Raw genomic sequence first — 13,549 nt, 5'->3', positions numbered from 1 at the left:
TATCCCTCCTAGCTTTGTGTCATCTGTAAACTACTAGAAAAATCAGAACATCTTACAGCAAGATACAAGGGCAGCAAATCTTATTTACAGCTGCAGGCAATGTTTGGTGATGGGAATTGCTGCTAAAGAGGGATCTACAGGTTATTTAAATGAGGGGTCCCTTTTTTTGGGGGGGGGGGGGGGCAAGGCCTACGCCCCCACCCACTGATCAAAGCCCCTTACCTGACCAACAATGCCACAGTTCATTATGGCGGTGCGCCACAAGACCTGTGAAATCACTGACACCCAAATTAGTGACGTCCCATATACAAGGCTCTCGTCAGACTCCTACCCGTTTACAGGACCTCACTGACAACATGTCACCGCAGCACCTAACGTACATATAGACCGGTATTGAAGATAAATTGGCATCAGGTGCTCAGGGTTGTTTTTTTTTAAATTTTTTTATTTTTATTACTCCCTCCCAGTGCCACGACTGTGTATGCCTATTCGGAAAACCCCTTTAAGGGTTCACTTGGACCAACAGTACAACTGTGTGTTATTAGTTACATTGCATTTGTCTATAATTTTAGAGTCATATCAAAAAGATCACATTTATACACATGGATTAAAATCCATACTTACATGAAAACCAAAACACAAAACCTTGCCCTGCCACCAGAGGGCGGTGAACTAACAATTCCACAATTGCTGAGGTACCTTTTACACAAAAAAAAGTAATTCCACAAAGCCATCTATCATCAAGTTTTCTGTTTTATTTAAGATTTTAGTTTTAATTCTGAAGACAGAGGTACATTTTCTTTGTTTAGTTTTAGCGTCAGGTTATAACCACGTTTTAATTCGTCATATTTAATTTTTTTTCTCCCCCTCTCTTCTAGACTTCTCCTCTTACCAATACTGCGGATAATAATGCCAGAAAATATATAAATTTTCCAAGAGTTGGATCGAAATGCCTGCAAAGTGACCTTGAAGAAGAAAAACCTTTCCTTGAGGATACTGAAGCTGTTGAACTCTGGGCTTGTCGAACAGGTTGAAATTTTTGGGAGAAAAATGGCTGCCTTTTCAGATTTTGCTAAAAATCAGGTAGTTAGAAGGCGGCAGCAAATCCACGCGTTTGCAAAAGTAACCCAGGTCTTGGGAAGCAGCATAAAGAGATACAGATCCATAACGACCGGAACCTTCCGGGATTATCTGCAGATTTCCGAGACGACCAACAGTGACTCAACAGCAGGAAGCAAAAATTACACCAACACCTTCACAGATCTCCAAACAAAGAATAAAATGGAATCAAGTTTTCACTGATAAGAGAGAATTTTCAAAAAAAAAAAAAAAAGAAAAAAGCCGTGGATGATTTTTTTTCAGAAGCTAAAGATGTCACAGAATTTTTACCTTTTTTTTTTTTTTTTTACCAAAAATCGCACCCAAGTATTCATCGTGGCCTGCTGCAGCTCATGCCTTGGAAAGCACCATCGTTTATATGGCAAACGTTACGACACAAAGAACGAAAACGAAAAACAAATTGGCAACAATTTACAAAAAGTTGCCGAATTCATTAAATCTTGCTTTATAACCCCTTCAAAACGCCAGAGGGGTTCTTATAAATGTATATATAAATTTGTAAATCCAGTCCCCTTTGGTCCTGAAGAAAAAATAAAGTGTGAAATGGTACGTTCCATCGCAAGATCCTGAATTTCAAAAAATTCTTGACCAAAAGAGACAAAAACAAAAAATCCAATACGTTATTAAATGGCATTTAATTTTTTTTTTTTTTCATGGTGCTTTCCCCTCTCCTTTAAATACTGATCAAGTTAGGTTTCCATTTCTCAGTCGTAATTTTATTTTTTTGTTACTTCATATAGATTATTTCTACTACTCGTCACTAGCTAAAGATCTTAGCGCTGTTAAATCACAATTTTTTTTTTTTTTAATTAAAGCTTTATTATTATTTCATTTTGTTATCTCATGCAGCAGACCAATGACCTCCTGGTTTGCAATTGATTCATAATTAATTTTTTTTTTTTGCCTCATCTCTCTCTAGTGGCTCAGGAAACTTGTTGGTGCTCTGGGATGTAAAGAAACTAGTCACTTCATCAAATTCACTGCAACAAATGGCGGAATCTCGAATCGTTGGTCGTCAAATTTTGTCAATGCGTCGAGGTTTGGTAGAGCGCCCCCCTTTTCCCCCTTTGGAAAACAAGATTCTTGAGAACTCTGGAGAAGTAGGATTGTATGAGAAGGAAACACTGAGGATTTGATTTTTTTTGATGTTTGAAATTGGATTGGGTGGGGGAAAGAATTTCCCCAAAATTTCTAAGCTGTCCCTTTATATTCTCAATGACGGTCCAGGGCTGAGCTCTGTAGTAGATCTGTGGGGGTTTTGGTTGGGGGTCTGAAGGCTGTCTGAAAGCCTGGGGGAGGGGAGTGGAAACTGGCTGGGTTTGTCGGGGGAGGGTAAGGGCTCCAATTTGCTCTGTGTAGGGGTATCTGTGTACTGAAAAGATTGTTATGTGGGTGGTGGGGAGGTATAGAGCTGCTGGGGCCGTCCATCTCTGTTAGGGCTTGCAGTGATTTTAACCAGTGTGGCGGATTGTCATCTTGCAGAGGTTCTAAACCATTACCGGTGGATGATGGGATTCCTAGAAAAGAAAAAAAAAAAAAGGAGGGAAAAAAATAAATAAAATTACATTTTGAAAAACTTTTTCATCAAATTATAAAATGTTGCCAAAAACCCTGTAGACACAGCAGACATCACCTACAGTATAGAAGCACCTAAAATCCTGTTCTAAACCATTTTAGACAATACCAAATTTCCATATAACACCAAGTACACCAAATGTTTGCCGGATGGCCTGAAGCCTTTCCATTTTTCTCTTTTTTGATACCAATAGTCACAGAAGTTGCAGCAGCTGCCATTTTTACCAGAAAAATCACATACCAGAGTTTAAAAGCGCTTAGATGCCCGATCATTTTAGGCTGTCAAGATAGGTGAACGCCTAAAACGATACCGCGACTAACAGCCTTCAGACTAGGTGGCGTCGGTATTATATACTTTACCTCCTCCCTAACGATAAGGGCAAGAGACGCCCGATCAAGTCAGGTGCTCAATTAAAAAGATAGCATAGTGTGCTTGTTTCTAAGTGCCTGAAACCCCCTCCCAAAAAACGGCATACGGCACCGGCTCGTTCCGCAGCGCTTTGCGATCAAGAGAAACAGTCAATGTTTAAAACAAGCAATTAAAGAAAAAAAAAAGGAGGGTGGGGGGGGGGGGGAAGAAGTATGAAGGTAGACCAAGACGACGCATCCTACGATGTTCACCATAGGAGCGTTTCCTTCAGTATATGGGGTGCAGATGTTCTCCGATTTACAAGCCCTACGGTGAGCAGAAAAAGTTAAACCACAATGACGGGAATGATTAACCAGCATTCCCAGCCAGTAACCGCTCATCATGGAATAAGTCTTAGATTGTAGGGGTCAACTTATAAGACCACTTCTGATAAGTGGATGAGAAGACCGTTTACATTCAGAGGCAACAAGACAGAGAGATCATTTACATGGCTTGGCCCAAGTTGTGTGAACACCAATCCAGACCGATACTCAGTTTGGGCATCCCACAGTGAAAATCTGTTCATCCCCCCCCCCCCCCGTCCATTTCATCGCTGTCAATGGTGCATCCTCCATTGACAAGGGGAGATGTGCAGCAAACAATGATTTTTGGTGCTGCATAAAAGACATGAGCATTTGCTCGTTTGACCGATGATCAAATTGCACTTTCACACAGGCAGATGATTGGGCAAACAAATGCTCCTACCAAACATACTTGACAGATTGGAGCATTTTACAAGTCCTCCTCCTCCCAGCTAAGTGGATAAGACTGTATCTAGCCTAGGTAATGCTTTGATCTTAAACAGCCCGGACACCGGAATCATACATTATAGAAACCTACCAGACAGATTCATGCAGCTTTGGAATTTAGCTCACAGAGCATTGTCCAAACTGAGATCAGGACTAGCTATGTAAAAGCCCTTCCACATGGCACAACCTGTAGGGTGGATAAGCCCAACAGGGCATCTCAGCAATTAGTGTTCTTGTGCTTTTCTACACAGAAACGAGCATTGATCAGTGAATGAGGCAGAGAGGGCCGGGGATCGTTGCGGCACGCCCCCCCCCCCCCCCCGAAGTCGGGGAATGCAATTAAACAATAATGGCTCAGATGCCCGTGTAGAAAGGCCCGAAGGCTTTGCAGCCTCTGAATGCAAACAAGAATATTCTCATCCACTAACAAAGAAGGTAACGCGATAAAGTGAGTAAGTAGAACTTACATAAAACACATTTTACAGTCTTTTTGGTTTTAGCTGTTCTCCCTACGGGGTAACAATGTTTAACAATATTTGAAATTACTAGTCAGACATTGGAAGAAAAAAAATTAAAAAATATGAATCGTGTAACATACAAGCAATCCTTTCATTCTGCTGAACAAATGTGGAGTATGGTTTGAAATTTAAGTTAGTTTTGCCCACACCCCACTTTTTTTTTTATTGTTCATTTTGTAAACTTTGCCTGATTTTTTAGGCTTAAGAATAAAAAAAAAATAAAAAAATTTCCAGGATCCAATGTGCTGCGGAGGAAGATCCATACAAAATCAACACCCAGAGAGTTCTTCTGCTTACTGCAACCAACCACCGGTGTTTTCACCAAGACAACATACACCGCTGTCGGGAGGTTGATTTTTATGGCCAGTATGTCCTGGACTTGCGCAGTTTGGATGAGATGTCAATGAAGGAGGAAGAAACTGTTTACCTGTGATTATAGCGGGATCCATCCAGCTGGTCGGGCAGTCCCAGTTCAGGCTGTTAGTTGTGGCATTGTTGGACGTTGGTGCGTTGTGGGTGGCGTTTGAAGGGGAAGAAGCATTGGGCAGCCCACCAAAGTTGATGTTTATGTTGGGCAGAAGTGCCCTTAGCCCGTCCTGCCATTCCTTCATATTTATACTCTCTACTGAATTGCTGTGGTCTGGGAGATTTATTCAAAACAAAACAAAAAAAAATAAAACATAAAAATATAAAAAGTTGTTGTTAGAATTTTTGCTTTAAGGGTTAAGTAGATTTTTTTTAATATTTAAATTTTAAATTTAAAATCCCCCAAAAAGTGTTTAAAAAAGTAGCATGATTTAAAAAAAAAAAAAAAAAATTATTAAAAGGGGAATAAAATGCAAAATTTGAAAATCAACCACAAAAATACGCCAATTTATATTATATATATAAAAAAAATAAAAACCACTAAAAAGTATAAAGTTGCCATTAAATTCAGGGTGATTGTGCGATTTAAAAAAAATACTTGATTAATTTAACAAATATTGACAATACTTAAATATAAAAACTTTATATCAATTTCAGTAACCAATAACTTATTGTACGGCTTATGTTTAAAGTGCCAGAATGAAAAAAAAAAATGCTTCCAGAATTTAACTATACCTTAGCAACTCCTTAAATTCTTCAGATTACCATGTTTAACTCATCCACCAAAAAAATTCAATAAAGTCGAAATAGTTTAAAATCTGTTAAAGTTTGTATCCACTATAGCTTTTATTATTTAAATTTTTTACCCCCTTTTTTTTTTTAATATAAAAGTCGGCACCTCTTGTATTATAACACAAAAACAACAAAAAACAAAAACATTTCTGGCTAAAATAATTGCTTGTTGGAAATTAGCATACTCCACATTTATTCCAGAACTCACTCTATTCCCAGAGTATCCCAACTGAATGGGTTCCCTCTGTAATGTACATTCCACCTCCAACAGACAAACATGGCGCATGGTACAACTTTTTCGAGAGTCAATTCTTTATAACCCTTTGTTTATATATATATAAAGCTAGACATTCCCCAGATCTGAGCCAGATTGTTTTTCTACTACTTAGAAACATTAAAAAACAAACCAAAAAAACCCCTAAAAATTAAAGGGGTGGTCTCGCGGCAGCAAGTGGGGGTATACACTTCTGTATGGCCATATTAATGCACTTTGTAATGTACATTGTGCATTAATTATGAGCCATACAGAAGTTATTCACTTACCTGTTCCGTTGCTGGCATCCCCGTCTCCATGGATCCGTCTAAAATCGCCTCTTCTGGCGATTTTAGACGCGCTTGCGCTGTGCGGTCTTCTCCCTTCTGAATGGGGCCGCTCGTGCCGGAGAGCTGCTCCTTGTAGCTCCGCCCCGTCACGTGTGCCGATTCCAGCCAATCAGGAGGCTGGAATCGGCAATGGACCTCACAGTGACGATCCCGGCGGCCATCTTACTAAGGTAAGTAAGAAGAAGGAAGAAGGAAGAAGTCGCCGCAGCGCGGGGATTCGGGTAAGTACTACCCGTTTTTTTTTTTAACACATGCATCGGGTTTGTCTCGCGCCGAACGGGGGGCCTATTGAATAAAAAAAACCCCGTTTCGGCGTGAGACAACCCCTTTAAACTCCAAGTTTTTTTGCTTGTCAGAGGGAATTTTTTTGCTTCATTTTACTGTAAGGCTGGGTTCCCACGGGACGTAATGTATTAGTTAACAAAAACCGCAAAAACCTTTTCCCATAATATAAAGAAATAAACGCATATTTGGCATCTTGTTCATAGCAGATCATTTACCCGGCACGGTGAATGTAATCAGAAAAGAAATATACAAGACAGAATTGCACATTTTTGGTCACCTGATCTCAAAAGAAAATAAATGTAATAAAAAAACCAAAAACAACTATCACAGAGCAAATGATAAATAAAAACTACCAGACAAACTGCAAAAAAAGGAGTCCTTGCACAACTACGGTATAAGCGACGGAAAAATACCATTATCGCGGTTGACAGTGTTCCCCCCCCCCCCCCCCAAAAGTGATTTTACTTTAGACGCAGTAAAGCGAGAGTAACGCTGCAACATCTGTATCAGCGGAATCCTACGGACCGACAGGATAAAGTTGTGACATTTTAGCTGCACTGAAACCCCCCCTCCCCTTAACGGGGTCATGAGGACCCCCGGCCTCTGTTAGGGGGTTACATACATTTATCACCAGGAGGGTATAAAGGTCATCTGGGATTAACCCTTGCTACACATTTATCATAGCTTCCTGTATTAGTTCTTGTAAAATGTTGGGCAAAAAAAACTGAAATCATATAAGGTTATAGTTTATTCAGTCAAGATCTGTCCCAATGGGGTCCCAATGCTGAATCCTCCCCTGATCACAAGTGGTCCGAAGGGTTCATCTGAGCGCCGGGCCTATTCGGCTATCATTGCAAGTGGAGTACAGACTCCATAGACTTCCTATGGAGCCCACACTCCACTCCAAGCAGGGACTGAAGCAGCTAAATGGGCCGTGTGTTCGGTGGGGTCTCAGCAGTGGACCCCGATCCCATCAAAGCCTCTGACGTGTTACTATGAAGTATCATCTAATATTTATCAGAAGAAGGAGAAAGAAAATGGAAATGTGAAAAATCCAGAAATACGATTCCTGAAGTACAGGGGTTCACTATGATGGGAGCGAATACATGGAATAGGGGAAAGGGGGGAAAAAAAGTTAAATTGAATGTAAGGTGAAAAGTTTGACATTATTAGCTCTCAAGAGAGTATTTGTCCTGGGCTGCTCCTTCATTTCTCTTGACCCCTTGAGTGGCACGCAAGGAAATTTTCCGGGGCGAGCTCCACTGCCCATAGTGATATAGCCCAGAAGATTTCCGGGCTATGTATCACTATGGGACCTGCAGAGCACAATGCCATAAAAGCTGTGGCAGTGTGCTCTGCCTGCACAGACCCGCAGAGAACACTGCAGGACTTTGAAAAGGATAGAATCGATCTGTCGGCAACTTCCCGCTTCTATTTTCAAACTCCTGCACTGCTTTGTTTACAGGTTGCCACGGAGACCATCAGCTTGTCAGAAGCCAGTTGATGGTCTCTGTGGCAGGGAGAGCTGGTGCTCAGCTGTCAGAGGATAGTCAGGCACCAGCTCTTACACAGCAGAGAATGGAGAAAACCTCCGATCTCTGCTGTGTTAACCCATTACATGCTGTGGTCTATGCGACTGCAGCATGTAAAGGGCTGTCACAATCGGAAACCCGGAATGTGATCAGGGGGTCCTGATGTATCACTGTGGAAGTCCCCTCAAGGGACAATAAAAAAATAAAAAGTAAAAAAAAAAAAAATTATTCAAAAAAAACAAACAAACACAAAACAACTGTTCTCCCCTTTACTTTGTAAAAAAATTAAAAACAAAATTCCACATGTGGTATCCCTGCATCATAATGACCCAGAGAAGGAAGTTAGTACATTATTTAACACCTTAATGACACTGCCCCGCCCCCCCTTTTTTTTTTCCTCCCCCCGTTTAAAAAATCGTAACTCCTTTATTTATCCATCGACGTCGCTGTCTGCGAGTTGTTTTTTGCGGGACGAGTTGTATTTTTCAATGGTGCTATTTAAGGTACCATATAATGTACTGAGAAACTTTTACAAAATTCTAAGTGGAGTAAAATGAAAAAGAAAATGACATTCCACCATCTTTCAGTGCGTTTTGTTTCTACGGCGCACAAACTGCAACAAAAATAGGATAACTTTATTCTATGGGTCGGTACAATTACTGCGATACCAAACCTGTACAGTTTTTTTTGCTGTAGTTCTTGTATTTTTTTTCAAAGACATTTAATTTTTTTAAATTATTTTCTGCTGCATCTTCTGCGCGAAATAACTTTATTATTCCGTCGACTTAGGTCAGCAAGGGCTCATTTTTTGCGGGATGTCCTGTAGTTTCCGTTAGTACTAACTCAGAATACATACGACTTTTTGATCGATTTTTATTGCATTTTTTCTGGGAGACAGGGCGACTGAAAAAGTGCATTTCTAGCGTTTTTTTTATTTTTTCGGACTACGTTCACCTAGCGGGGTAAATAATGCCCTACTTTGATAGATCAGACATTTACAGACGCGGCGATACCAAATATGTATTTTTCTTTTAGGATTTAGATTTTTTTATTATAGATATGGCAAAAGGGGGGTGATTTAAACTTTTATAACTTTTTTTTTTTTTTTTTTTTTTTTTACTGTTAACAAGTAGCGAAAATGAAAAAAAAAACAAAAACTCTTACAATTTGGTATTGGCATAATCGTACCGGCCTGTAGAATCACTTTAATACATTATTTATACTGCTCAGAGAATGCAGGGAAAAATAAAAATAAAAAAACATGCCAGGATTACAGATTTTGTTAATCTTGACTCTAGAAAAAAATGGAATAAAAAGCGATCAAAAATTTACATGTTCCTAACAGATAAAAGACTGGAGTTCATCCCGTGAAAAACACGGCCTTCTAGGGCTCTGGCAATGGAAAATAACATTAATCCGGCTCTGGGAATGTGGCGACACAAAAGCAAACCTTTAAGAAAAAAAAAGGTTTTAAATGTACAAAAATAGCAAAACATAAAACAACTGTATAAACTCGGTATCGCCGGGATCATGTGACTCAGAGAATAACGTTATCACACTATTTATTCTGCACGCTGAACGCCGTAAACATGGAATCGAAAAAACAAATGGCAGAATTTCTTTTTTTCCCCCCCAATCTCCCTACAAATTTTACAAAGTTATGCAATACATCATATACACCCAAAAATGATGCCATCAAAAAGTACAACTTGTCCCGCAAAAAACAAGCCCTCATACGGCAGTGTCAATGGAGAAATGAAGAAGTTATGGCTCTTGGAACTCAACTGGAAAATTAGTTGGAATTAAATAATTGGCCCATTTAAAAAAACCTGCCTTGGTGGGTCTGATAGGGAGGTAAGAAAACCGCCACTCAAGGGGTTAATGCACTACCTCAGACAACCTGGTTAATTCTCAAAGCCCAAAGTTTTAAGTGTGCCCTAAAGACACAAGTTTTCTGCAAGATAAAATCTTGCTGAGAAGTGTGGTCCAGAGGCAGGAGGGGGTCTGGTAAGTCCAGAGAGCCCTGACCGCTGCCTTAATCTAGCAGTGCGCTGATTGATCATGGGGAGAACTTTGCAGCCATACTTACCACACAGTCCTCTGGATATCTCCCCCAGGGTGCAGGTCCTCCTCCATACACACAGGGACAGATGGTAGCAAAGATCAAAGGTCATGCAGTAATAGCAGGACCACAGATGTCATAACCATGTGTGTTGGAGCAGCTAGAGAGGGTCATGTATTACTACATGGTAACGTGAGGATTCAATGGTAACACAATCAGCTGCAGATGAGTGTGCATGTATGTAGCAGAGTTCTATTGTGTATATTGCAGCTTGTGTACAATGTGCGTGTAGCAGTGCTGTGTATGTGCGCTTATGTGCTTGCACCTGGTTTAATAGGATCTGACTGTTCCCCTTTTCTATACTAGAACCAAAGTTAATGCCGGCAGCCCCTCCACTTTGTTAGACCCCAGAGAGGTTATATTCTTTTCTGTTGTCCAATAGCCCCTATTCTACATTTCCAGGACCCCTTCAACCCACTGAATCAGCCATACAAGCCTAATGCTCTTCATATATGTACATACAAAATACAGACTCGTACAGCTTTATGTACGCTACCCTACTGATCTCCAATATGGCTGCACCAGAACACGCACCGCTGCCTGGCATCCCCCCATTACCTCATACTGTGGGCAGCACCTTCACCCCCTAATCAAATGGTTTACCACTACTGTATGTAATCTGTGATCTTGTGAATGCGCTGGCACTACAGAGGATGTACGGTCACCCAACGTTTAAGCTACCTACAGTTGTTACCATGAACCCTCCACCTGTAGTACAGCTCCTCTTTGGACAATCCCGACCTATTAGAAGGGTCCGTCGGCAATAATCTGATGACCGTGTCCTCCTGCTGAGACCCCCAGTGATCAGCTGTAATCTGCGGGGAAACCTGCCAGTATGTATTGAATTTCCCTGCAGCGCCACCAGAGGCTAAACCAGGCATAACACATTGCCCAAATCACATTCCACCTGCAATGCTCTTGTATCTTGCTGATGACTGTGCGTGAGCGATCAGTGCAGCGCAGGCACATTGGAGGTGGACCGTATCATGCCTCCAGCGGGCAGAGCTGGGGGGGGGGGGGGGGGGGGTGTCCCTCAGCAAGAAAGGGGCAGGTTTTAGAAGACGAGGCTGGTAGAGAGCCAGACGGTGGACCATCTACGGCACGGTGTGCTGCTTATGAAACGTCTTGGCCGATATCTTTGTATAGGAGACACTTTGCCAAAAAAGATAGCAGGTACCGTTGGGTTCCTCATGACAGCATGCTGGGGTAGTAGCCCAAATTCAGGCGACAGCCTTCCTTTAAAGTGGGCATTAGTGAGGGAAGGAGGTGTGGACTGCAGAGGAACAAGGATTAGGTCCAGGGCTGGTAACTCTGTTATAGACCACCTTTACTACATGGTATGTAGAGGACACCAGTCCGGGGTCAAGAATATCGCAGATGTCACCACGGGGAAGACGGTCTACAGGTCTAGATCGCGAGAATCTGAATGCGATCGTTCAATATAAATGCCTACATGACCTGAAAGATCGATCACGATTTCAGCATTTGGATTGTGCAGGAATAAAAATCAGACGGCGATCGCCTGTGTAAGCAGGCAGGCACTAATCTGCGAATGGCGGCCTGCTTATTGTGAATGGCGGTGAGTGGCCGTAGCGATCCCCAGCGCACTCCGTCTCCAGTTATTGTATTTTTACACGGAAGGGATCGTTGGGATGTCTGCCAGGCACTTCTGCACCCAACAGTCATTCTGCGTAAAAGGGCCCTAAAGCTGCCGCATACAACTTCCATAGCGGTCGCCTGAACGCGCACTCGGACGACAACTACTTCCCGCGACTCCCCGAACCGCTCAGTTTGGTCGTGCGTTCGTGTCTCTTACATAGGGACAGTGTCTCTGGTGTTGGCGGCTCATCTCCGCGGGGAGGAGGGATCCTCTTTCCCTCTGACAATCTGCCAGGTAAGTCACGAGGCCCCCATACACGTGGGAGTCATCCGGTCATACACAGATCAGCACATTTGGACAGCTAGTAGGGCAAGAAGGGCATCGCTCCTCCTCAAGGAGAGCACCTAGAAGGTGTGAGGAGGCTTAAGGCCATGGATGCTCGTCTGGGAAGATGGAATACCTCTATAGTGCCATTTACTGAAAGGCAGCATTCCTGCAGGTCCATGTAAGACCTTTCAACAATGACTGGGAATCTTCTCCATAAGGACCGTGCATGGCCATATAAAGCTCCTCACACCTTCTAGGTCTACACGGTGATCTTAACCTTCTGGAGAAAACTCATGTTCCCAGTCATTACAGGGCTTGGTAAAGTGTCTGACAGATTTGCAGGAACGTCGCCTTCCAACAGGTGGTGCTGTAGAGACATGGTTCCATTTTGCCATTTGGGGAGGGCTTGGCTAATGTGTCTTGTCAGTCAGATACTTGGAGCTCAGGAACAATTTATTAAAAGGGCAAAACCGATGAACTGTGTTGAGCGTAGCTTATGGCGACCCTCCAGTTTTGGGACAAAGCTCTGTTCCAGACCGGAGGGTATATTACCTGCACTTGTTCTTCCCTGCCGTCCATCCAATCTACTGGTTCCAGGTCCCATTTTTGGCCCCAAGCTGTCCAACGCAAACTTCAGAATCATTACCAATGCACTATGGGGAATGGGTATCCTTTTATATGGGCCGATTGTCAGGCACTTAAGCACCCACAGGCGTCCCAATGGGCTAAAGTTCCCTTCCAGCCGCGCTCCTGCATTCATAGTCAACAGGCAGTTCACAGATAGACTGACTGTTCACAGGACCAAATCTTTGATTGATTTTTAGGTCCATCTATACTGGACGACGATAAGAAACGAATTATCCCTAGTCGTTTAGACACTGGCAGCATTCAGACTGAACGATTATTGTTCAGATTCACTAAAAGGGCCCTTACATTACCAATGCTCTACACTTACTCTGATTGGCCAGCGCCGCTTACATGATCAGCACTGGCCAATCAGAGCAGTGCACAATAGCTGGATTAAAAATTACAACAGACATCTTGGATGTCTGAAAACCGGAGCCTGACCCCGTGGATCAGATGGACGTCGGAGAAGAACAAGTGCAGGAAGTGTATCCCTGCACCCCTCCGGTCCTGGGAAGAATTGTCCCAAAAAGAGGGTCACTTAAAAAGGGACTGTGCATGACACGAGGACCCTCTTTGGCCTCTGGTGACACCCCATGTTTTACATCGCCCACATACCATGTATGACCGTATCTGATTGCGTGGAGTGCTCCATTACATTTGGTAGATAGGAAAACCATAAATCCCATTTGCCCCCAACATCTTAGGTTGAACTGATGGACCAATTAAACGCTTGACGCCACCAGAAGATGCCAAACACAGCCTGAAAGCGCCCGATCATCAGTGATTTCCATTACAGAGAATCCGTTACAATGGAGCCCATCAGGAAATCGTGAGAGATGATCAATGCCCGATTCTGAGGGCCATTGTCTTTGGAAACTGCAGACAACAATCACATGCAGTACTCTTCGCCGTCGGCCGTGTACAA

General features: G+C 42.5%; 1 protein-coding gene across 7 annotated transcripts in view; it reads right to left on the bottom strand.

Annotated features, from left to right (window-relative positions):
- Positions 1 to 735: 735 nt before the first annotated feature.
- The window catches only part of CNOT4 (CCR4-NOT transcription complex subunit 4), a 73,472-nt gene continuing 60,658 nt past the window's right edge, over positions 736 to 13,549 (bottom strand). For 4 of the 7 annotated variants that reach the window (XM_066590347.1, XM_066590348.1, XM_066590350.1 and 1 more), the window contains 2 exons: positions 4,798 to 5,010; positions 736 to 2,636 (listed from right to left, as the gene is read on the bottom strand). In XM_066590347.1, coding sequence (XP_066446444.1) covers positions 2,332 to 2,636; positions 4,798 to 5,010 — 518 coding nt within the window. In that variant the 3' untranslated portion in view covers positions 736 to 2,331. The remainder of the gene's footprint in view (positions 2,637 to 4,797; positions 5,011 to 13,549) is intronic. The other 3 variants (XM_066590349.1, XM_066590353.1, XM_066590354.1) reach the window with 1 other exon arrangement.

This window comes from Eleutherodactylus coqui, chromosome 2 (assembly GCF_035609145.1).
Source record: "Eleutherodactylus coqui strain aEleCoq1 chromosome 2, aEleCoq1.hap1, whole genome shotgun sequence".
Taxonomy (NCBI): domain Eukaryota; kingdom Metazoa; phylum Chordata; class Amphibia; order Anura; family Eleutherodactylidae; genus Eleutherodactylus; species Eleutherodactylus coqui.
This window is presented reverse-complemented; position numbering and strand designations above follow the sequence as displayed.